Source organism: Pimephales promelas, chromosome 5, assembly GCF_988280905.1.
Source record: "Pimephales promelas chromosome 5, fPimPro1.hap1.1, whole genome shotgun sequence".
Classification (NCBI taxonomy): domain Eukaryota; kingdom Metazoa; phylum Chordata; class Actinopteri; order Cypriniformes; family Leuciscidae; genus Pimephales; species Pimephales promelas.
In genome coordinates this window covers 35,035,828-35,060,852 of record NC_142773.1, presented here as the reverse complement: position 1 = coordinate 35,060,852, position 25,025 = coordinate 35,035,828, and the positions used below count along the sequence as shown (strand labels likewise).

General features: G+C 37.5%; 2 protein-coding genes across 4 annotated transcripts; both read right to left on the bottom strand.

The window, feature by feature from the left end:
- Positions 1-320: 320 nt before the first annotated feature.
- tmem275a (transmembrane protein 275a) lies at positions 321-5,937 on the bottom strand. 2 transcript variants are annotated; one of them, XM_039677282.2, is made up of 3 exons: positions 5,529-5,937; positions 3,634-3,795; positions 321-3,110 (listed from the first exon to the last, which is right to left on the bottom strand). In XM_039677282.2, exon 3 carries the CDS (start codon positions 2,978-2,980, stop codon positions 2,336-2,338), a length of 645 nt encoding a protein of 214 aa, XP_039533216.1. In that variant the 5' UTR covers positions 2,981-3,110; positions 3,634-3,795; positions 5,529-5,937; the 3' UTR covers positions 321-2,335. The 2 variants fall into 2 exon arrangements, with proteins under 2 accessions (XP_039533216.1, XP_039533215.1); XM_039677281.2 differs by lacking the exon at positions 3,634-3,795.
- Positions 5,938-8,062: 2,125 nt separating this feature from the next.
- On the bottom strand, positions 8,063-24,518 carry kncn (kinocilin). Of its 2 annotated transcripts, XM_089131379.1 has the most exons (10): positions 24,432-24,518; positions 23,634-23,786; positions 22,962-23,130; positions 19,202-19,284; positions 18,083-18,296; positions 15,577-15,645; positions 13,485-13,562; positions 10,668-10,767; positions 9,404-9,449; positions 8,063-8,369 (listed from the first exon to the last, which is right to left on the bottom strand). In XM_089131379.1, the coding sequence occupies exons 5-10, from the start codon at positions 18,228-18,230 to the stop codon at positions 8,352-8,354; spliced, it is 459 nt and encodes a 152-aa protein (XP_088987505.1). In that variant the 5' UTR covers positions 18,231-18,296; positions 19,202-19,284; positions 22,962-23,130; positions 23,634-23,786; positions 24,432-24,518; the 3' UTR covers positions 8,063-8,351. The 2 variants fall into 2 exon arrangements, with proteins under 2 accessions (XP_088987505.1, XP_088987504.1); XM_089131378.1 differs by having other exon boundaries at positions 8,063-9,449.
- Positions 24,519-25,025: the final 507 nt, after the last annotated feature.

The following is a 25,025-nucleotide window of genomic DNA, read 5'->3' as shown; positions in this document are numbered from 1 at the left end:
GTGGCTGAATTTGGTTTTGTGACTAGAAAGTGAACATCCCAGTTCATAACACAGTTTCAGCTATGAGCTTGCTTCTTCACATAATATTTTCTTCATATGTGAAAATTAATTGAACCTTCTTTGAGAGAGCAATCCACATAGCATGTCAGTCCAGTGAAGTAAACGGGATAGGCCTCGCAACCATGTAGCCATGTTACATCAAATGCAGTTTTGCTTGAAATGACAAAATGTCAAACAGCAAAAAAACAAAAAAAACAACAACAACAACACAGATATAGTCAAAAGATCGAGAAGGGTTCAGAAAAGACAGGAGTCAAAACAAGTGTGGACACAATTCTAATTGAATTATGCATGTGGGAGTAAAACAGTGTATAATTATGATGTGTACAACTTACAAAACACACAATTAAATTTTTCAGTGCCAACAATACTTAAAACAACCCACTATTCTTTATTTTACTCAACGTGGCCTTTTGCCAAATTAATAACAATAACGCAAATCGGCATTAGCAAAACCTTTTCATTGCACTTCCCTCCATTTAAATACCTGTTTGAAAACACACATGGTAGAAAGTAATGAACAACACATCTCTATAAACACATTAATATCACATAACCAAATGTTCTCATTTGACATTTGAGTAGCCCTCACTGATTTGATCCTGAGATCACTGTCATTATTAAGGCAGCGTTCAATTCATTCATTCAACTTCTCTTGTTCCCCTAAAACTACATGGAACGCTCACAATCCTGTGACAAACAAGCGGATCAATTAGTTTAATGTTTCTCTTAAATTCATTGAGGATTCTTGATGCACTTTTTGTAAGCATGCAGTACATATTGCACTTTCTTCTCCACTCATCATCACCCATTTGACTTATAATAAATATACAGCACTATATTACACAGCTGAAAGTACATAAATGGATGCAAATGAAAATAAACACCAGTACAGAATTATTACATTAAAAATCAGCCCTTCTTTTATCTGGTTGGAACTGATGAATATGACAACGAGAGAAAATCTAAAACCGTAGCTAATTTAAAAAACTTCATTAGATCCTATTCATTTTTTTTTTTTTTTTTTTTAGTATAACTGTATAACGCCCTTTGCTTTTTCGGCGGCCGAAAGCTGCTTTTAGCTGACCTCTCTGGTAGAATCAACATGAGGGAAATGATTTCGCTGTTTGGTTTGAACCATCAGTGTGGGTCAGTGATGGAGGGCATGTTTGAGAACAATTCTGGCTCTTGATTTCAAATGGCAAAGGAAAACCATGGGGCACAGAGACAGCGAGACATTGTGGAAGAATACTGTGAGCAGATGCAGGCAGTATATTCAGATGTTTCTATGCTGTTGACGTTAGACAAGTATTGACAACAGAAGAGGGATACTCAGAGGAGAAAACAGCCTTTGGCAATCATAAGGGAAAGAAATACCGTTTTACTTGGCAGCATTATAAACCACAGTGTAAAATAAAGACTGAAGGCTTGTGGCTAGTTTCTTTTTTTACAGAAAAATGGGCTGTTGGTTCATTAAATAATAAATATAAATAACAGCTCAATATAATTATAATCTCTATAAAAGTGTTTATTCCGTCTGTCATCCAATTTGAACTCGACCTACTGTATGGCACTGCTTAGCAACCTCGTTTTCTAAGTCACAAGAAAAAAACATCAGTGCTTTCGCACAGTGTCGCGGCTTATTTAAACATCCAATAAAGACAAAATCCAAAGTGTTTGGCCAGGGAGTGTCATCGGGAAAAAAAAAGACTGCTTACCCTTGAATGTATTTTAATGTTTAAAAGACAAAATATTTAAGAGCAAAATATACAACATCTCTGTTTTTTGGTCTGTGCACTGACATATGACAATGCGCAGTCTAATGTCTTTCTCCGTTCTGTTTCTTAGGCTCGTCTCCAAAGCCATCTTTACACAACAGCTGATTCTGTCTCTTTTGAGCACAGTAACTGTGAATGCTCTGAGTAACAGTGGCACAGTATGAATATGTGAAGCACGCCACAGTGATTCACCTTTCAAGGCTCTCTCTCTCTCTCTCTCTTTTGATACGAGAGCATAAGAGAACACAAAAAGCTCTTCATATGCTTCTCACATACCTCTGTCATTTTTATCAGGAACACAGGGTTTTGGCCTCGTGGACTCCAAAAAGCAACCTGCTGGATTTGCGCAATCGTTTCAATTGTTATTGCACCTTGTGGTGCAAGCCAGCTGTGCTAATCAAATGAATTTCTCACACAGTGCTTGTCTTCCCTTCTGAAAAACTATTTACATAACGTAATACCAGCCCTTCTCCAGAGAGCGACCGAAATTGACGGCTTTAGGTGGCGGCGCAGTCTGAGGGCAAAGTGAGCCGGACCGCCCCTCCACCCCCTGTCGATGCAGAAAAGGCTGCTGAGCTCGGTCCGTTGGCCTCCATAGTGAAGAGCTTGCAGGCTCGTGGAGGGACGTACTCCGGGGCGGGGACGGTGGCGTTGGCGGCAGTGGCGGGAGCCTCTCTTTCAGGGCTGGAGGCGTGAGAGGAGCAGGGGGAGTTGGTGGGGCTGAGCTGCACGGCTGTGGTGTCCTGCATTGTGTGCTCGCTGGTCTCTATCTCAAATGCCGCCCCTCCACCTAACCCCCCTCCGCCCCTCCCCATAAAGCCCAGACCGCCACCTGCTTTGGACCGACGAGAACTCTGAGGCGGGGGCAAGCGGCTGCAGATGCAACAAGCTCCGAAAAAGGAGAACGCCACCAGCAAGAGTATTGGTCCGATGATGATTGGGGGGTTGCTAGAGGGTACAAGCGTGCTGAAGGCGAAGGCGCCAACTAAGGTGATGTTGATGCCCGCCAACATAATACACAATCCACATGCGCAGCAAAGGGCAGGAGAAGGCAGACCCTGAGGGCGGGATTTACGCTTCTTGCGGGTCTGCGTTTCCTTTTTGGGCACTGACGTGCCAGAACTCTGTTCGCTGCAAACCATATCGGCGAGGGTCACGGTTACAGCGTTGCTGCCACAACCCCACTCACAACCGCCAAGTCCTTATCAGCAAATTGTACGAAAAGAGCATTGCTTCTTAATGGGTGCTTGCTTCATACGGCTGGGTCGCTACCTGTAGTGAAGAAACAGAGTGTTATTATAAACTGCAAGCTTTAATGTAACAAGCATTATGAGATGCTATATATTGAGCTATTAGTTCAGTTTGTTAGTGTTGAATGTAATTAAATTACTGGGAATAACACTGGAAGGCCACACGATGACTTAAACTTCATCAAAGTTGACTTCTCCAGCAACTGTGGTCAATGATAATAAACACAGAGCACATAAAGACAAACACTGACACTAAAACGTGTAACTTATCCCTAAAATCAGAGGGAAATGATAGGTGAAACAATGTAGAAACACCTAACCCTGATCGTAAGACTAAATTTGACATAAACAGTACATATGACCCTCAAATCTGATTGGTTGAATGGAATATTATTCCAGGATCAACAAAGATGTTAAACGTGGAACGTGTACTTGGCAAAATCAGTTTCTGTGGTAAGTTTAATGTAAATTATAAAGTAATGTAGAATTTTGAAATTAAAGGGATAGTTCACCCAAAAATGAAAATTAGCCCATGATTTACTCACCCTGAAGTGTATATGACATTCTTCTTTCAGACAAATACAATCTGAGTATTCTTCCAAGCTTGATAATAGGAGTGAATGGCTGTATGACTTTGGAAGTCCATCAAATCGCATCTATTCATGGTTAAAGAGTTCCACGGCTCTTTGGGGGTTAATAAGGGCCTTCTGAAGCAAAGTGATGCATTAGTGTAAGAAAAATATCCATATTCAAAACTTTATCGACTATAAAATAACTAGCTTCGGGCAGATGGCCTACACATCAATTTACGCCAAAAGAGTAACCCTTGAACTTGAAGCACAACTCTGCTCTCCAATAGTATTCGTCTGAAAGAAGAATGTCATGCACCTAGGATGGTTTCAGGGTGAGTAAATAATCGACTAATTTTCATAATTGGGTGAACTATCCCTTTAAAGGGTTAGTCCAGCCAAAAATGTCAATTATGTCATTAATTACTCACCCTTATGTCATTCCAAACCTGTAAGACTTTCATTCATCTTTGCAACACAAATTAAGATATTTTTAATTAAATCTAAGCCAGTCAGTTCCTACCACTGATCCATTTAAATTGAGCGATTTAGTCCAAATTTTGACACGATCATTTCATATAGCCTAAAGTAAACATAAGCGAACGAAAACAGAAGCTTAACCGAACTTGCTTGATCCGCGATAACAACAACCCTCATTGGTTCTTGTGGAAGCTCAAACTTACTGCGTGACACTAGAACGAACCTCATTGGTTCTTGCGGAATGAACTCATTGGTTCTTGCAGAAGCTCAAACTTCTGAACCTCATTGGTTCCTGCGGAACCTCAAACGTGCCCAGTAACACAAGAATTAACCTCACTGGTTCTTGCAGAAGCTCAAACTTGCTGTGTAACATGAGAATTAACCTCATTGGTTCTTGCGGAATGAATCTCATGGGTGAACCTCATTCAACAGAATGAACCTCATTGGTTCTTGCTGAAGCTGAAACGCTACGTAACATGAGAATGAACCTCATTGGTTCTCACACATCAAGCGAACATGCTTGAGCTTCTGTTTACCACAAATGTGTGAGTTGATGGATATTTATGTCAATAAAAACTTAAATTAAATCTGTTTATCATAAGTGATTGTGTCTTTTCAAAGAAATTGGACTAAACTGCTCGATTCATTTGGATTAGTTTTACTAATCTCACTAAACTCAAGTTTTAAGTTCAAGTTTTACTAAACTCAAGTTTTACAATCTTTTTGAAGCATCAAAGTGTCAGTTGCGCAGCTGTCAATGGAGTGACAGAAAGATTTTGCTCTGATTTTATTAAAAATATCTTCATTTGTGTTCCAAAAATGAACAAAAGTGTTAGAGGTTTGGATGACACGAGGGTGAGTAAATGATGACAGAATTTTTGGGTGAACTAAGTTTTTGTAAAAGTTGTGTTACAATATCTTAAACTAACTTGCAGATAACTAATTAATACTGTAATATTTCCCATTTACTATATAATTTTACATATTTTTGACAATGGCTCATGACACTGGGAAAAAATATGTTTTCACAGTCCCATTTTCCCTTATATGCAGCTGTACTGGAGCTTTTCACAACAACAAGGTCACATTTTACTTTCTGAAGACTTAGGAAGCGAATAATTTCACACATACCCGTTTAAATCACGTTGTTTCATTAACTAGTCTGTGTGTGATGAATCTGTTAAATGCGTAGGTACTAATTGGAGCAACGAGCATCCTCTATGCGTGTGTTACCCCTACCGGTTGTGATAAGCGCATGAGACGATAAAATGAGGTGAAAGACATCGTTTAAACAAACACATGCGAGGTTTTCATGGTGTATGAAGACAGACAGTCAGTCAGTGATTTAGAAATATTGTCAGCGTCTCTTCTTGAACGAGAAAATGTCTTACCGCTTTGTCGACGTCTAGATGAATTGTACAGGCTTGATGATGAATTTCGCTGGGTATACGTGCAAAGCCTGTCGTTTAATTCCCGAAGTCGAAAAAAAGCCGTTTTTAAAAAAAATACGGCGTCTTTCACGCGGGTTCCGCTACCCGAGTCATATTATTAAGATCAATACCGCTGTCACTCAATGCACGTCAGCCGCGCTCCACGCGCTGGATTCGAGTCTCGGCAGATTCTGACTGACAAGATTTCTCTCTCTAGACCAATATTCTTTACAAAATGAAAAAATAATAATTCACAGTTGTGATATTTTCCATTCGTGTTGGCAGTAACAGGTTGCACAGGAGCCCGTGTTGATCAGTGCATCAGTGGTGTGACTGAATGAGCGGGTGGGCATGTGTTCAATGAGTGTGTAGGGAGGAGGAACCCTCTCATCATGATCATCAGCTATATGTTCTCAGCTCTCACATCGCTTATGATAGTAGGACAGACGAATCCGTCAAACAGATTGTGCTGCCCAAAATATCAGAGGCCTACTGCTTAAAGTAGCCTACTGGAATAAAAATAAACACGCATTGTTTGAGACACCCCACATGTATTTATTATGATTTTAGTAGTAGCAATACATTATTAAAAATCCAGCAACTGTATTTTGCTGTAAATTATTATTCTGTAAATTTGCAAAGAAACATTTAAGATATGTTTTGTATCTCTTCTTACAAAAAATGTACAATGCTAACCATAATTTCTGACAAAATACAATGTGTCATTTATTTTATAGTGGTATGTTACCAATATTGTTTTTTTTTTTGTTTTTTTTTTACAAGCAGGATCTATAGTGTTTGGGCATAATAAAAAATGGTTAGATGTCCTCTGGAAAAAAAAACCCTTAAACACTGTAAAAAAAAATAGGCCTATGATTAATAAGTTATGACAACATATGTTTTTGCATTGCTTTAACTTATCAAAATAACTTTATAAGTTATACAAGATTCATTTAATTTCTAAAGTCAGTTTAATGTAATTTAAATTGTAATGACTTAAACATCCGAGTTGATTGTAATTGAAGGCGGCAAGGGTTTTGTTTTATAATTTTTTTAACAGTGTAGAATTTCAAATGATTTTAATGATTATAATGGAAAATGTATTATTTTACTAGAAACTGTAATGTTCCATATGGTTCTTTACTGGTAATTTGTTGCCTTCTGGCGTATAACCATTCCTAATGGAATATTGCCAGGTCTGTCTGTGTAACAAAACCAGCCCAAAGGCCAATCAAAAACAGACCAAAACAAGCCCAGTGACCCAATAATATCACAACTCAACACAATCCCAATCTCATACCTAAAATACAAATTTTACTGTTATGCATTATAAACAAATTAAACAAAACAATCACTTGTGGCCTGTTTTCATAAGGGAGCTCAAAGGCCCCTTTCTCACAAAATTCAAATTGTATTTATTTTCTCTAAACAGCGAGGGGTCAGCACCCGTATAGTAGTTTAAGTAGCCCAATTCTGCGGGGAAAACCACAAACTTAGCAACAGCATTAGCAAAAACATTGATTAGGCAATGGTTTTAATGGTTAACGCTTAGTGGTTTGTTATGTTTTTTTTAAGTGGAGACCATTAGAACTTCTGTGATGGTTTCTATTGTTTTTCTCAGGATATATCTCCCCTCACAAAAATTTACCATCATTTACAAGTCTAATCATTTCCAGCAAAATACAGTAGTTAGGCCTAATTTATTTGTGTACAATAATAATAAATTCATGTGGGATGGTTACCATGATATAAATATGATGTGAAGGTTTTACTTTGTAAAAGGAGCCTTATAGGACCAATCATATTATACTCACATTGTGAACATGAGACTTAATCGATGCCTGAATTGTCATCATACTTTGTCTGCAGCTATGGTTACGTGGTACATTTGTGTAAGGTCATCTATACAAAATACGTCATTATGAAACCTCATTATCCTTTAGTGTACTTTAGATAGTTGTGTTGGCCATGAGCATGTCACTATATATACATCACAATATCACCATGAGCACTGTAATAGTCACACAGCTCACTTCTCATTTTATCAGTACAATTTTTGGTGAATGACTTTCTGTAGTTATCATTTACTGCCTTTTGAAAAAGCTGTACTGTTTCTTCAGATCATCGTGCAATTATTTTTTTCCTATTTGCCTGAAACTAACTTCTCTCTATAGTGCTGTTGTGTGAGACACCCGGTACAATGGTGTATAATTCAGTCATTAGCGTACGTCAGAGCTCTTAGCAACAGCAGGCAGTGTCCCTCTTCCTTGTCACCATGCAAGGACAGATACTGCATATTCAGCCTTAGAGTGTCACTGATGGTCTGCGTGGGATGCACAATGATTCTGTGCCGTGCACGTTACATGTTCACACAGTACGTGAGCGTCTGAGTCACTTCTAGTGCTCCAAAAGAACTACCGTTAAGCTAAAAGTATGTCGGTGAGAAGGCAGATCAGAAAAACTAGTGTTTATAAGTGTGTGTTGACAAGACCAGATGGAATTGAGACATACATTTAATAGAATTTTATGTAATAATTGAGTTTCTACATTTTATTCATTGAGTCTCCAGCAAAAAAGCATTTCGGTTTGTGCAATCCCAGATAGCACACATACATCTCCAAGATGTCTGTTAAGTGAGCACTTAACTGCATCCATACTGACTCTTAAAAAAACTAATTCCTTTCTAGCTTTTTCTGTTCTAGATGAAATGATGTTTCAAACTTTGTATTGCTATATCACTTTTCTTGTCGTTGACTCCTTAAGATGAATCACTTTTTGTATTCCTCATTTGGATAAAAGCATCTGCAAAATGAATAAATGTAAATGTCAAATATCTGATCTTTTAAAAAGTTTTATAGTCATTAACATCTTAAAGACACTTTTTAAATGTCTATTTAACGTGACAGTAAACATTTTACAGATGTTTTTCAGTTGAGCGAACGCTGAAAAAAATGCATGTACATCAAAACAATTGTCTCTGAGACGTATGTGTGCAATGAGGAATTCAGAACTCAATTCAAAACTAATACAAATATTCAATCTTCAGTCATCCACTCATCATGTGGGTCCAACCTTGTATGAGAGTCATTTTTCTGTGGAACACAAAAGAGGATATTTTGAGAAGTGTTTCAGTGCTCTTAGTCAGTGGGTTCAATCTTGTTTTTTTGGTTTCCATTGTTCTTTAAACTATTGTTCTGTGTTCTGTTGAGAAAAGAAAGTAATACATGTTTGGAACGTAATGGGGGTCAATAAATGATGACAGATGATGTTCTTGTAGCCAGTCCTACTCTACCCGCTCTAAGCGGCAGGTGTGCTAACAAGGACGCAAAAGACCTCAGCCTTAAGTGTCAGTCGCTAGTGCGGCTCTTGAGACCAGGGGAGTGAGGTTTAATCACACAGCTCTTGCTTTCTTCTGTTACATTTACCCCTTTAAACCTGACTACCATCTGGGTCATGGCACCAAATTTAACTGGTCCTACTCGACCCATTCCGAGTTGGATTCAAACCGGCATTTTGGGGATGGGAGATGGGCACGCTAACAAGGATGGCAAAGACCGGCAAGATGGCAAAGATGCCTCTTGATCCATTTCATGCTTAAAACCCATTGACTTTCATTGTATGCACAAACCCAGATGAAACATTCTTCAAAATATTTTTTTAATGTTCCACTGAAAAAACAAAGTCATACAGCTTTGGAACGACATGAGGGTGAGGAAATGATGACGGTGGTTTCATTTCTTTGGAGATCTATCACTTTAAGAATTCAGGCGATCTCTCATTTTTTGCTCGTTGATTTTTTTATGAAGCCATTATGAAGGGTCTTGATCAGATGGCACCTTAAACTTGCGCCTGCCCAAGATATCTGGAACATCTGCAGAAGGCCTAGGAGGAAAAAATACAATGCTCAAAATGTCTAAATGTACAGTGTAAAAAAATAAAATAAAATAAAAAGTTGCTGCCATAAATAAAGTACATTAACTTGGTTAAGTCATTCAACGTAAATGACATTAAACTGACTTTAAAAAATGAGTTGAATCTTGTATAACTTTAAAAAAAATGATTAACTTATTTAAATGAGTTAAAGCAATGTAAAAAACATGTTGTCATAACTTATTAATCATTACATTTTTTTACAGTGTATGTGCATGTTTACAGCTTGTATGCATATTTTTCTAAGTTGAAGAGGCAGCGCCAAGTATGGGTCCTCATGCAACATAAATGTCATTATGAGTGAAGGCAGTAGTGTAAGTCAGTGTTAAGTGGTCAACACCTTCCTTTTTACTTTTTTAAGAGGGTGTATTCAATCTGAAAAGACTTTCGGGTTGTACAATGCACATTAAAATCCAACTCATGCAGGTGAAAGATTTGTAGAAAATTGGCAAATCTCGCTACATTTCTTATATAACCATAAAATCATGCCACAAAGAGGGTCGATCAAAATAATGTCCTGAAAGTGATTGGCTCCTAGCATAGAATATGATTTGTGAGCTCAATAGGGAGCAAAAAGCCTCTCAGTCTCCAGTGAACCACAAAGATGTGTGGTGTTTGGCACTACTGCCTGCTAGAAGAATCAAATTACTCTCTGGCCCTAGAGAAAGACTGCCATATTGAGAGAGGGAATTCACTGTGTCGCAAATGTAATGAGTTTAATTTGTATCTGGTATACCTCACTAATGTAAAGTTATGAATATGTGAGTGACAAAAATGATTTACGCAGGTCAAAAGCTGGATAGATGAAATTGCTTTTTTAAGGGCCGTTTGCACGACACTAAAAACGGCAAACTTAAGTAAAGTTTTTGAAAACGATACCAATTTCGTCCCCATGTAAACAACAAAAAAGTGAATTTGAGAAAGCGATGTTTTCAGTCTATAGGCACAGAGTGTTCCTTTTCAAAGTGATATCGCCAACTACTGGCCTGACATGCATAATACAGCGTTTTTAGTCGTTTTCATGGATCTATCTGAACAGTATCGTTTTGACAACATTGCCGTCTATACGAGAAAAAAGTGTACAATTTTTAGCACATCGTACCCTTAAGCTCTTGTGTTGATTTTAAACATTAGAGTTGTTTTAGAAGAGGCTGTAAACACTTGTCTCACCCATCATCCTGTAAGCTCTCGGCTGCTGTAGAAGCTGCTGTCTCCACAAATGTCCCCATCCGGCTCTTCGATCGTTCTACATTAAGCTGGTTTTGAGTCCCTAAGAATGAGACAGAAAAAGCAGGCATGGGGTTTTTCCATTTTACACAGATTTTAGTATTTTCCGACCTGAAGTTTGACCCACATAAATTTATACTGACATTCTGAGGGATTGCACAGCAATGTAACTATTACCATTATAATTATTAGTAGTAGTAGTATTAGTAATAATGTACAATCATATTGAATGGGGAAAAACAGTTTAATTGTTCTGTTGTTTGTCTGGGTGATCACATGCCTGAGAAAGACAGAGACCACAGAATGAGACTGCTGTTCATTTGCTGAACACATCCCTGTTGCCTGTTTACATAATTCAGTGCATGACTGCCATGTGCTCTGAGGGCATAATACAGGCCGCGAAAATTTACTGCATAATCATTCTTTTTATAGCCTTTTGCTGCCAAGCCACATGCACACAGATATAAAACCTTACGGTCTGATAACATAAGTGTATCTTCTTTGCAAAACAAAAAACAAGAAAATCTATTGTAGGAAATTAGGCATCATATCAAATTAGAATTTTTTTCCCAGATCATCAATCTATTCATCGGAGCACAAATCTTATAACGACTGTGCATTATGTATAGAGTTGAAACAGATGTGCGGACTGACGCAGGAAATGGCCGGTGAGGAGGTAACAAGGACACACAGTTGCTGCATGAGGGACGCTGGGCTGCTTGGATTACGTGTCAATGTAATTTCCACAGCAGGGCAAAGAGTGAGCTTTCTGATGGTTTCCTGGTTGCCTATCTCATGACTGCTGTCATTTCATAACTTAAAGTGCATAAAACACTGTTCCAAAAGTTTCAAAGTACCGTTTAATAATGTTGCTCGTTCACTAATTTCTTCCACAAGAGGTCACAAACGCTGTCGGATTATGGACCCTTTTCACTGACTGATGATGATGCGTTTCTTTCCACAGTTATCAATGTTGAAAATCTACACTGTAAAAAAATCTTTTCAGTATTAGTAATCAAAACAATTTTTCTTTTGTCAAAACTTAAATAATTTATTTAGTTGAGATAACATATAATTTTGAGTTTCTGATGATTAAATCAATCTCCTTCATTGTATTAACTCACTTTTTCAATTTCAATGAACTTAAAATTTTAAGGCAACCAGGTTACTTACTTTTTTAAGTTAAACCAACAATAATTTTTTACAGTGTATAGTAAAGTTTTACATTTTATTTTTTTTAAAACAGCTGAGGTACTGCTCACAAATTTTGCATCATTCTCTCTTCTGAGCAACGTAATCAATCTCGCTAAATTTTAACCATGTCTCGGTTTGAGAATGATTTTAGAGTCATTTGGTCCGAACTCGAGACACGATGGGCTGGTAGACAGCGCGTGTAGATCCCCTGCACATTTTAATGATGACAGAGCTACCAGAAAAACGGTCTTGAGCAAGAGGTGTTTTAAACCCACGGATTCTAGAGCGTGATTGGTGGATAGGTGGAGGGTGGAGCATCAGACCAAAACACAAGGGCTACAACTTCACTTTTTAAATGACAATATCCTGGCTGGACTACAGTTGTCAGTGATATAAGTATTTGAAATGAACATGTCTAGTGACATATCAGGGCCATTTTAGGTTTATTTGAAATAAATTTCTTACAGCTACTCTAAGTATGTTAACTTTTTCTACTACACCCAACCCTAACCTTACAGTCTACTAAAACTCTAATGAGAGTTAGTTCACATGTTGTTGCATATTAACGAGAGTTAAGCCACGTTTCCACTGCAGGAACTTTCCCCAAGAGCTAGGGACTTTGAGGTGGTACTCGGTGTGTTTCAACCGCATGAACGAGGGTCTAAATGGAGTTCCGGGTAAAAAAAATCCCCCACAGAAAGTCTCTGCTCAGGGGATAGCACCTTTTTAAAGTTCAGGAATTTTCAGAAGCAGGACATGGGTGCTGAACATGTTGATTTTTTACACATTTTTTTTTTCTGGGACAAATTGTTGCGGGTCATTTTGGTGGATATGCGGCTTTAGTTGACAGTTGCTTTTAGTTAGTAGAATGTCTAAAGTCTACTATCAAAATGAAGTGTAACCAAGACATTTGATTCAACAAAAAATAGGTTTAGTTGTATGCTTTTAATTGGTGGTTAAGGTGTCTTTACATATGTGTATCATACTGATCAAAAGTTTAAATTTACACATTTGGCAACACTTTTATCCAAACGCACTTACATTGCATCCAAACTATATATGCTTTTTAATTCATGCGTTGCCTGGAAATCAAACCCATGCTCCACTGTTTCAGCTACAGGAACACTGTGTTAAGTATAATCTGTTTTATGGCAGTGGTTGTGTTTCCACTAGGGTACCGACATTGCTGTTTTCGGCTAAGTTCAACAAGAGTTGCAGCTATTATCAATCAAAACGGTTAGAATGTTAAAATTCATTTTTATTGGAATTAGAGTTTTAGCTATTACCCATTAAATCCATAATACCATTTCACATGAAATAACCCACTGGCAAGGCTCTATATTAGCTTGGAACAGAGCTCAGGACTTTGTCACGGCCTCCTGCCTCAGATCCGGCAAGCCAGAGAGAGTGTAAATGAGAAGCAGTGGACAGCTCTACATTGACCCGGAGAAAATATAGTTACTCTAAAATGGTGTTATCAGTGTTCAATTGTGTGACTGGAACCAGAGAGATATGTCTGAATGGGTTTGTGTGTGCGCATCCACGTGACATGTAACAGTCACTTACCCTCTCGTGTGAGTGAAGCCGCAGGCTGTTCAGGGACTGGATTTGAATTTGTAGCCAACGGGTGCACTCTGAAGTTGCCTGAGAAAATAAGATTATCCCGATTATCCTAAATGTGTTGCAACATGCATGGTCTCTCATCACAAAAGCAAACAAATCTCATGTTACACAACATAATCTTAATCAAGATCGCCTCTTTAGTGAAATCTATTAAAGCTTTTAAATATAATTGATAGGCACCATTCAGAATTAAATTTGGAAGTTTTTTGTAAGTATGGAAGCATAAAGAACGCATTTGAATTTAAAGTCGGCATGAAATGCATGTTGCAATGTTTTTTCTTCCCTATTACGATATACACTCACCGGCCACTTTATTAGGTACCCCATGCTAGTAACGGGTTGGACCCCCTTTTGCCTTCAGAACTGCCTCAATTCATCGTGGCATAGATTCAACAAGGTGCTGGAAGCATTCCTCAGGGAGTTTGGTCCATATTGACATGATGGCATCACACAGTTGCCGCAGATTTGTCGGCTGCACATCCATGATGCGAATCTCCCGTTCCACCACATCCCAAAGATGCTCTATTGGATTGAGATCTGGTGACTGTGGAGGCCATTTGAGTACAGCGAACTCATTGTCATGTTCAAGAAACCAGTCTGAGATGATTCCAGCTTTATGACATGGCGCATTATCCTGCTGAAAGTAGCCATCAGAAGTTGGGTACATTGTGGTCATAAAGGGATGGACATGGTCAGCAACAATACTCAGGTAGGCTGTGGCATTGCAACGATGCTCAATTGGTACCAAGGGGCCCAAAGAGTGCCAAGAAAATATTCCCCACACCATGACACCACCACCACAAGCCTGAACCGTTGATACAAGGCAGGATGGATCCATGCTTTCATGTTGTAGACGCCAAATTCTGACCCTACCATCCGAATGTCGCAGCAGAAATCGAGACTAATCGAGACTCATCAGACCAGGCAACATTTTTCCAATCTTCTATTGTCCAATTTCGATGAGCTTGTGCAAATTGTAGCCTCAGTTTCCTGTTCTTAGCTGAAAGGAGTGGCACCCGGTGTGGTCTTCTGCTGCTGTAGCCCATCTGCCTCAAAGTTCGACGTACTGTGCGTTCAGAGATGCTCTTCTGCCCACCTTGGTTGTAACGGGTGGTTATTTGAGTCACTGTTGCCCTTCTATCAGCTCGAACCAGTCTGGCCATTCTCCTCTGACCTCTGGCATCAACAAGGCATTTCCGCCCACAGAACTGCCGCTCACTGGATGTTTTTTCTTTTTCGGACCATTCTCTGTAAACCCTAGAGATGGTTGTGCGTGAAAATCCCAGTAGATTAGCAGTTTCTGAAATACTCAGACCAGCCCTTCTGGCACCAACAATCATGCCACGTTCAAAGTCACTCAAATCACCTTTCTTCCCCATACTGATGCTCGGTTTGAACTGCAGGAGATTGTCTTGACCATGTCTACATGCCTAAATGCACTGAGTTGCCGCCATGTGATTGGCTGCTTAGAAATTAAGTGTTAACGAGCAGTTGGACAGGTGTACCTAATAAAGTGGCCGGTGAGTGTATAGTCCCCTCCAAAAGTATTGAAACGGTAAGGCAAATTCCTTTTTTTGTTGTTCACTGAAGACAATTGGGTGTCAAATGAAAAAGCCATCTGAAGACAAAAGATGAGTATGAGACAAGAGTCAAAAGTTCAGCTTTTATTTCCTGACTAACGTCAATTCATCTTTGACGTTAGTCTGTTTTTGTGATATTTTTGTTTTAAAAAATGTGTAAATTATACTCATTTTAAATGGTTAACTTTTAAGTAATTCATTTGGTTAATTATTACTTAATTCTAATTTGTTAAATTTAATTAATAATATTGATTGGAATCTGTTGCCTCAATTTTATTGGTTAAATTTAACATATTCACTCGTATTCATTTTTACAGTGTATACTATATAACCAATTGACAAATTGACCTTATTTGTAAAAAGTAATTACCTGCTAAATTTTTCTAAATAGCATTCTGAATTTTGGACAGCTGTGTGTTATGGCTGCTGTAAAATATAATATTATGTAGTCTTACCTATATTGGGCAGTATGTGATGAAAGTTGAACCATGCTCTTATGAAAGGGTAGACGGCAATGAGGAGACCTGCAGAACACACACAGAGAACTGAAATGCTCACTCATCGTCCTTCATGTCCTGCTGACAAGACCTGAATGTTCCCACCTTGTTTTTTGTCTTAATTGTCTTAACCAACCAGACAGACATGCAAACCAGCATAATAATACCATTTTCACATTTTCAGAGTCTACCTCTAATATTACAGGATTTATCTCTGTTCACTGGCTTGCTGAGCTAGAGCTGCACACTAAAGACGTCCCCCCCCCCCATGCATATTGCATTACACTGCAAATTGAACCGAAATTTGCACATTATTAAAGGCATGCAGACAGAAACCAAGCAATTGTGAATTGCCACAAAAAGGGTGCTAATGTGTTTCATGCTAAGATTATTCTAAGTCTCAAAAGTCATTCACTCTAATTTGACATGCCTTCCCTAAAACCTCTTGTATCCTTGTGGCTATAATGAAAGTGTGCATTTGAGTTCTTTCTCTCCTGTCAATCTCCTTGTGTTTTCGAGAGGTCTGAGGCTGATGGCGAGACAAACTGCAGGGACTGTGCTGGATTTTGATTATGCAACCACTATTCAAGCTGCGAATCAATTCCCGTTTTTCAAAGGACGAGGCACCTCTGCTGGCTTTGTGTTTTGGCCAATTTCTTTTATGAGAGGCCACTGGCAGGTATGATTGCGGCATGCTGAGGGGCTTCTTTTACCACGTGCCTCTCTTACAATTTTTTTCTTTTGGTTCTTCTTTGTCATTTTTGTTCTCTAACCTCCTCCAGTCTTTCTCTCCTAACTCACCCCAGACTTATGAATCCATCACGGTGGTTGATCTGTCCAGTTTGACAGGAGAGATCTTCATGCACCAATAAAGACCTCAGAGCCAATGTGTGCATCCATGCCAGCAATGAGATGGCTTCAAGAATAGGACTTTAGTCTAGGTAGATTTGACACGAATGAAGTTGTACTGTGAGGTTGTTGCTGACACGTTTCAATATTCAAACCATCAGCAAGATTGCAAGTGTGATGCTACAAGTTCAATAAACAAGGATTTAGTAATAATAACAATTAATAACTGCACCGAATATATGTTGGGATTATTTTTCGATAAGTATAGCTAACATTAACTATATGAGCAATACAATTGTTAAAGTAATTAATCTTTGACAACGTTAGTTAATACAAATGCAACTGTTCATTGTTAGTTCATGTATGCTCAGGTCCATTGAATAATATGAACAGATACAACTTTTGATTTTGATTAATGTGGCTAACTAATTTATTTTATTTAATTACTTACTAATTAGTTACACCCAACACTGGTTGTAACAAACCAGCATTTTTTTAAAGTGATATAAATAATACTAATATTATAAAACAATGCCACATTCACATTCAAATATAAATGGCTTCTACTTTGACAAAGGTTCATTGCTGCCAATCAGCTTGATCATCTGACTTGACAGTTAAATGTACTTTCAAGGGCCTATACAGGTAATGCCAACTTTTCTCCAGCAGTAAACAATAGATCAAAGCGTGTGTTGTGCAGCTCTATTGTGACAGGGTCCTGTGTAGATTACACCATCGTAAGCAGGTGGCTTGGATTACAGACCTGGATCAAATGATGGATGAGCCTTTTTTTTTTTTTTTTTTTTTTTGAGGAACCTCAACAGTGAGTGACTGCAGGATGATACTACAGTATGCAGCCATTTCCAACATCCTTCTTGATATAGGTTTATTAATTGTTGACATATGGTAAAGAATAATGATGTGAGATGGAAGTGTGATGATATGAAGCAGAGATTAGATGTAGTGTTAAAAATGCATGATATGCAAAAGAGCCATGCACTGTGGAATAGTCAGTGAAGCAGCAGAGAACTAACTGCAAACCCCTTCAGATTCATGCAGCAAATTCAAAGCATAGTTCACACACACAAAAAAGAAAATGATGTCATTCACACTCATTTCATTTTAAACTTGTGAAATGTCAAAGCTGATTTTTTTCCACACAGTGAAAGTGAATGGGGAAATTGTTTTAGAAATTGCTTTTTAGAGCTTGACAAAAATTACTTCAATGTTATATATTGAATCTTCAAAAGTCATGATAACTAACATTTAAGTCATTATTAACAAATAAATCTATCTTGACAGCCATGTTCACCATTTAACTCCCAATGTGTGGGAAAGGGTAGCTTGGACATTCTGACAAATATCTTCTTTTTGTGTTCAAAAGAAGAAAACAAGTCACATTTGGAATGACATAGGGGTGAATATTTGTTGAACTATCCTTTCAATAAACATTGAATTTACCATGCATTAAAGACAATTAAAGATGAATGTACAGTATTAAGTGATGGAATCAATCATTGGAAAATTCCGCGCTAATCTAAATATTAGGGTGATGCATCTCCCTTAGATTTCTATGGTGGATTTGGCCAGTCAGACAGAGAGAATCACAACTTACCAAGCCCCCCTGCCCCGAGGAAAATCCCCCCTACCGCATCTGCATCACAGTCCTTTGACACGCCAATGATGATACAACCTGCTACGATACTGAGCAGGGCTGAGCCCACCCGTAGCCCATGGTACTCCCCAATACTGACGGCGTTCATTCGGCAGGTGGAACCGCCCCACCTGCCCCGTCTGGCTGTCCCACACGTGCTTACAGAAGCAGATCACTGTATGGAAGTTTCACTGTTTGTGAAATGGGTTAACAGAGACTCTACTTTCTCCTCAAGGCTCTTCATACATCTTTAAACATGGGCTCTGGTTACCTTGCCGGATTCATGCTTGGTCCCTTCAAACTAATTTAGGTCTGATTGAAGGCGACTAATCATTTGAGTAGGAAAGCCAAGCCAGGCATAACAGACTCATGCTACTTGAGGGTTTACGCTGAATTGCCAAAAGGGCCATGCATTTGTAAGCAAATGAACTCAGTTAAATGTGTTGAACAATATAGTGTGCTTGATCCTTAAAACTACACTGTGTGATTTTTACCCCCATCTAGCGGTGAAAAGGTCTATGATCATTAAGTGAATATTAGTGTCTGTTCCTCTCAATTCCGATTTCATTTTAACTTCTACGGTGGCCAATGTAGTCCAAGATTAACATGGCGTCCAGTTCGACCTCGTCCATGAGTGTTAACTCAAACGTAAATGCGAAAGCCGAAGCTTGAATTAACCGTTATGTCCCTCTTTGGCTAATGTACTTTCAAGATGGAGGGACAACATGGCGACCGACATTAGAACCCCTTACCCGTATGTATTTTCAATGGCATATTATACACTCACGAGAATACTTTATTACTTGAACGAAGTAAATATACATTAATGAGCACATATATTTTTGAAAGAACTAAGTGTTTTTAGCTAAGAATAAACTAAAAGAGTTACACAGTGTAGCTTTAAAAATCGACTCAGAATGTCTCTTCTCTGCTGCTAATTCTTAACTAATAAACATGCACAAAGAAAACTGTTAGGCAGACTCTTTTTTTGTCACCCATTTAGAAATACACTTTTAACTAATCCAAAGCATCAAAGATGTGTGATTTTAAAGTACTCATTTGCATAAAGGACTAAATTACCTGATGGTCCCAATCTCTTGAAATCTTTTCAAGTGCTGTTTACGTAGGAGTCAGAGTGTCACGGCTGGGGACAAAAGATATACCTGTAATAAAACCAAAAACACATTGCATAACATGGGTTGAGGTCACTAACAGACACTGCAATATTATTTATGAATGAAGCTGGCTCTTTAGCATATATCCTCATCAGTCAAGATGAGTCATCATAATACGTAGATTGTTTCAAAGCTGCTTCACACTAATAAGACTGTTAATGTTACATTCATCAATTATGAAACAAACTCAATTTGCAGCTCTATAAAAAGATCCCGGCTAACAATTCTAAGAGTGTTTTGAATGTTACATTTCATGAACGATGTTTTTGTACTAATGTTTTGAGAACATTATTAAAGACCAGATAACTGACGTTCTAACGTTACAAGGGGAACGTTTGTTCATAACTTTGAGAGAAACTTGCCATAATTTTAGCCTGCATGCGTAGCTCTGCTAATTTAGAAGTTTCTGTTGGGGTGTTTTGGGGAGCTTGGTTTGACAAAAGATGTTAAATGTTCTTGTTGTGTTTATTCAGCAATTGTTATGCTATGCTAATGATATCAAAGCATTGTGTTACCAAATAACAAGTTAGCATTTCCTGAATTAACTAATTAATACGGAGTAGGGGTGTGCAAAGATTAATTGCGATTAATCGCATCCAAAATAAAAGCCTGTGTTTACGTAAAATATTTGTGTGTGCTGTGTATAATTATTCACTGTAAACAAAATATTTTCAAGATTTGTTTTCACAACGTTTTTTCTTTTGTCAAATCAACTTTAATAATTTATTTAGTTGAGATAACTTATTATTTTGAGTTTCTGATGATTAAATCAATCTCCTTCATTGTATTAACTCACTTTTTCGAGTTCAATCAACTTAAATTTTAAGGCAACCAGGTTACTTACTTTTTAAGTTAAACCAACAATATTTTTTACAGTGTATATATAAAATACACACACATGCATGTATATATTTAAGAAAATGTGTTATTCATATATAAAATATTTATATTTATATATATATAATATAAATTATGTATTTATATACACAGTGTTTACGTGCAGATAATTCTTAAATATATACATGCATGCATATGTATTTATATATACAAAATAATTATACACAGCACACACACATATATTATGTAAAAACAAACTTTTATTTTGGATGCAATTAATGGCAATTAATCTTTGCACAGCCCTAAATTAAAGTTATCCAAGTTTTCCCTATTAAAATATTTAAATTGAGATTACATGAAAATTTTATGTTAAATGAATGAATTGGCTTACTCAAATATTCCAAGTTAAAACCAATTATAATGTCTGAGTACAATATAAAAATACGCAAGTTCTGCTTACTTAAACTTTGAATTTCTCAACTTAAAAAAATTTGATGTAACTGATTTAATAAAATACAATTTTTACAGTTTACAGTGTGTCATTATTCGGCTCAGTTTAGTTCAATAACTATCAATCTGGCAAAGTCCATCAATAGCTATAAGCAGCTCTACAAAAGGCAATAGTGTCATTATTAGCTCAAGTCAGTTCAATGTTCATTCAATTCAGTTAAATAACTATATCACTGTTACAAAGTTTGTCCATTGTCCAGCTCAATTCAGTACAAATATGTTCTCATTCGATGACTGTGCAGTTAAATCGATAATATATCTGAATATTAATTGTTACTTGCCATTTCTTTGTAATTAATTCTGAAATTTACTAGCAATTGTTTCGACACCAATTATTTTCATATAAAATGTTAACACTGACAAGTGATGCTGTTCCTCATTGTAAAACAACTGTGTCATTTGGCTAATTCAAATTCAGCAGGGACATTAGCAGTGTTTGCTTTAGTACAGTTTTTTATCTCTTCCATATTCCATATTAGGAATGGAAAGGTCATCTTCATTAGGTCTCTTTAACATACGTAGATGCGCTTAAGACGGATGATCAAATCCCCTAATGTGTTTGTGAAGCCGTGCTGTGGCACATTTTTACAGAGGTTCCTGTACTGTAGCAGGCAGATGAGCTCGCCCATTTTGACTGATTTGACTTGGAGCTGGAAGGGAATGTGTAATGAGTCTTCCGCCGTCAGGACCCAAGACCATCCACAAAGGCCCCGAGTTGCCATAGGGATGGCATATCCATGGCAACAGAAGGAGCCGGGGGTGAGCGGGATTAACACCAGAGAGTTGGGTAACAAATGATGTTAACGGGTGAAGAAGAAGAAGTGACACATTTCCTGTTGTGTGCTGGGCCTTTCAATACGACATAGTGTCTTTAAGCATAAAATTCAATTTAAAAAATATATGCTCACTAGACAAAATAACACAGGGAGGAACTTATGTAACAAAACTTCAATGAAGTTATGTAATGGAATTAATTACATCAATAGTGCTCTTTTTTGTCAGTTCTACAGGTGGCAATTCAGACATAAGCATCTCAAGTAGCATTAGAGAAGGTGCAAATACAATAGGCTAATTCATTGACACAATTGAGAGCAAAATTAAATCAGAGCCATCATTTTAAATCATCTTTTAAAATAAAATAAAATAAAACAGCATCATTGTTAACACCATGGCACACGTCAATGAAATTGACAGAATAAAGAAAAGTGACTGCTTTGGGCATTTCAGTTTGTGTGTGTGTGTGTGTGTGTGTGTGTGTGTGTGTGTGTGTGTGTGTGTGTGTGTGTGTGTGTGTGTGTGTGTGTGTGTGTGTGCGTGCGTGCGTGCGTGCGTGCGTGCGTGTGTGTGTGTGTGTGTGTGTGTGTGTGCGTGCGTGTGTGTGTGTGTGTGTGTGTGTGTGTGTGTGTGTGGTCATGCTAAACCATACGTTACAGGGACAAAATGAAAGATGGCGATATTTGAAATCCCCATGGGGGGACATTTGTTGGAATACAACTTATAAATCATATACTTTTTTTTTTTTTTAAAGGAAAATGATTTGTGTCTGTAAGGCACGTTGTGTCTTTACTTTTCTAGCAAAAAAAGAAATAAATACATAGTTAAATTAATTTTAGTTCATTTTAATTGCTCTTACTTAAATGCATCCTTCCTCGCTACCGGTATTGTATTTAGTGTGTATATTATATAGTATATACATTGCATACTTGGTAATTAAATGTCCATGTTAATACTTAAATGTATCTATTGATTGTGAAAAGTAAAATGAAACTGCTAAAAATTACAATGAACTGATTTGGTTTGTTTATGTGATCATTTTTTGTTGCTAAATTGCAGTCTTTGTTTGGAGTACTGCCGCGGATAAAGATAATTGTTAAATAATTCAGTAATTCAATTCATAACACATTACCATTTCATTATCTCACACAACATGTCAATAATGGGTAAAGCAAAGCTGAATATAACAGCAGGCCAACATTTACTAGTTCAAAGTGTAAATTTGTGAATAAATAAAATAACAAGCACAGTTATGAAGTGCATATTTGTATAAGAAATTTTAACATAAAACTGTAGCCATACTGCACTACAACACTATTAGTTTGATGAACAATTCCATCAAAATTCGGTATGTGTAGTATGTACACTCTCAGAAAAAAAGGTACAAAAGCTGTCACTAGGACAGAACCCATTAAAAAGGTTCTAATATTTACATTTATGTACTTATATGTACACTTTTGGTACAAAGGTGTGCCTTTTGAAAGGGTACTGCCTCAGTGACAGCTTTTGTAACTTTGTCTGATAGTGTATCTTTAATAGTGTACCTTTAGTGTTTTGCTGTTTTTCAAGATTTTCTTCCAGCTTCCTGACCCTGCATGTACTGGGTTGTTTTCATTCTGTTCAGATGTGGAGTTGTGCCCTCCTGGTCTACCACCGACATCTTCATCCTCGACTCCAGCAATCCCCTCACATCCTCCTTCTTGTCAGTCAGACCTGCATGAAGGAGTACGCTATCACAGATCTGGGCGTTTTGACGCAAATAGTCAAAGACTCCTCCACAGAAACATGTTCCTCAGTCTGACTCATGCCAAGGAAGTAATCTGCCTCTAAGAGATTTCTTATAATGACAAAACAATTTTGTAATTACTAAAAGCATACATTTTTTAATTGCCATTCCTAATATAATACGATATTATTCATGAAATATTTCACACCAGGCAGAATTATTAACAAACCACCTCTGTATAAACAATATCACTGTCATGGAGGAAATGAGCATTGAAGGCTCTCAATGAGAGCATGTGGGTGATGATGCTATGCGCTGAATGAACATAGCAGAAACATTGCCAAATGAGGAGGATGCGGTGGGATAAATGAACAGTGTGGGCCGTCATCACTAAAGAGCTTACGGCCCCCGACAATAATTAGCCTGTTGGACCTGAGGCACGTAACTGTGACATTTATTAAAGTCTGTGCTATTGATGAGCCACTCTGACCTGCCGAGGAAGAGGATGGTCTTTGTTCCCTCTTGAGTGAGAAGTCCACTGAGGGAAAGCTACCTGCTGTGAACTCAATTAACAGAGAGGTGAGCTACCAGCTCTGTATCCATATCACAGGTCTGCAAGGCTGTTTTCTCTGGGAGGCGGAAACTGCAAGAGACAATGAGATTGTGTGAAGTCTAGCGACAAACATTTTGAGAGATATATAGAACAGATCTATATCAGTTTTATAACTATGATCTGTTCTATAACTATTCAGTGTCATTAACAAAATAAGGCCCCAAGTCTGAAACATTGACAATTTTGGTAGTTTGCATAATTGTTACGGTTAAAAAACAAACAAACAAAAGTTATACTTTAAATTAACACACCACAATAAGTAGGTAATGGCCAACTATATGATAAAAGTAGTAATTATAGTAAAAATTTTCATGTCAGGCCAGTTATCACCAGTTTTAGGGGTTACACATTACAAGTAATGCGTGTTACGTAATCTACGCGTTACGTTTACTATAAAATATCGAAGTTACTTTTCAAATAAGTAACGCAAATTACTTTGTTTTCCCATGTATTGACAGATGGGTCTCCTGTCCGCATGTTGAGAAAAACAGGAGTAGTTGTGTGCACTGTAAACATGATGTGGTTGTCGAAGTTATTGACTAAATATGAGCGTTTACTTGCACAAAACCGATTCAGTATTAATCGAAATAAATCAAAATAATTAATTATGTTAAATTACACAAATTTGCTTTTTAATTTAATCTCACTTTACTAACCAATGTCTTTGCAACTGACCTTCCATGATCCAATCATTTAGATAAACATTACTTTTCTTTCTTTTCCTGTCCTATTCTTCTGCAATTCCGAACTGCAGCACAGCTGAAAGGTTTGTTTGCACTGCGCCCTCTACTGTACAGATTTGTATTTTACATTTCCTTTTTGCACTTTTGGTGTGAAAGGGCCTTTAAATTTGCCAAAAATATAACTTTTTTTGTTATTAAAAAACAAACAAGCAAACCCAGCCCAGGTTGTGTTAAAAATAGCGTGAAAGAAACGTAATGCATCACTTCTCGTACAAAGTAACTAATATAATGCAATTTGTTACTTTTTTTAGGAAGTAAAACAATATTTTAAGGCATTACTTTTAAAAGTGACTTTAGCCAAAACTGGTTATCACATATTTTACCATTTTAACCCTAACTATAGCTGCACTACCGTTCAAAAGTTTGGGATCAGTCACACTTCTAATCAACATGGACACATTAAATCGATCAAAAGTGACAGTATGGACATTTAAAAGGGTTTCTATTTCTATTTGGACATTCTATTCATCAAAGAATCCCGAAAAAAGTTATCACTGCTTCCATAAAAATATTAAGCAGCACCACT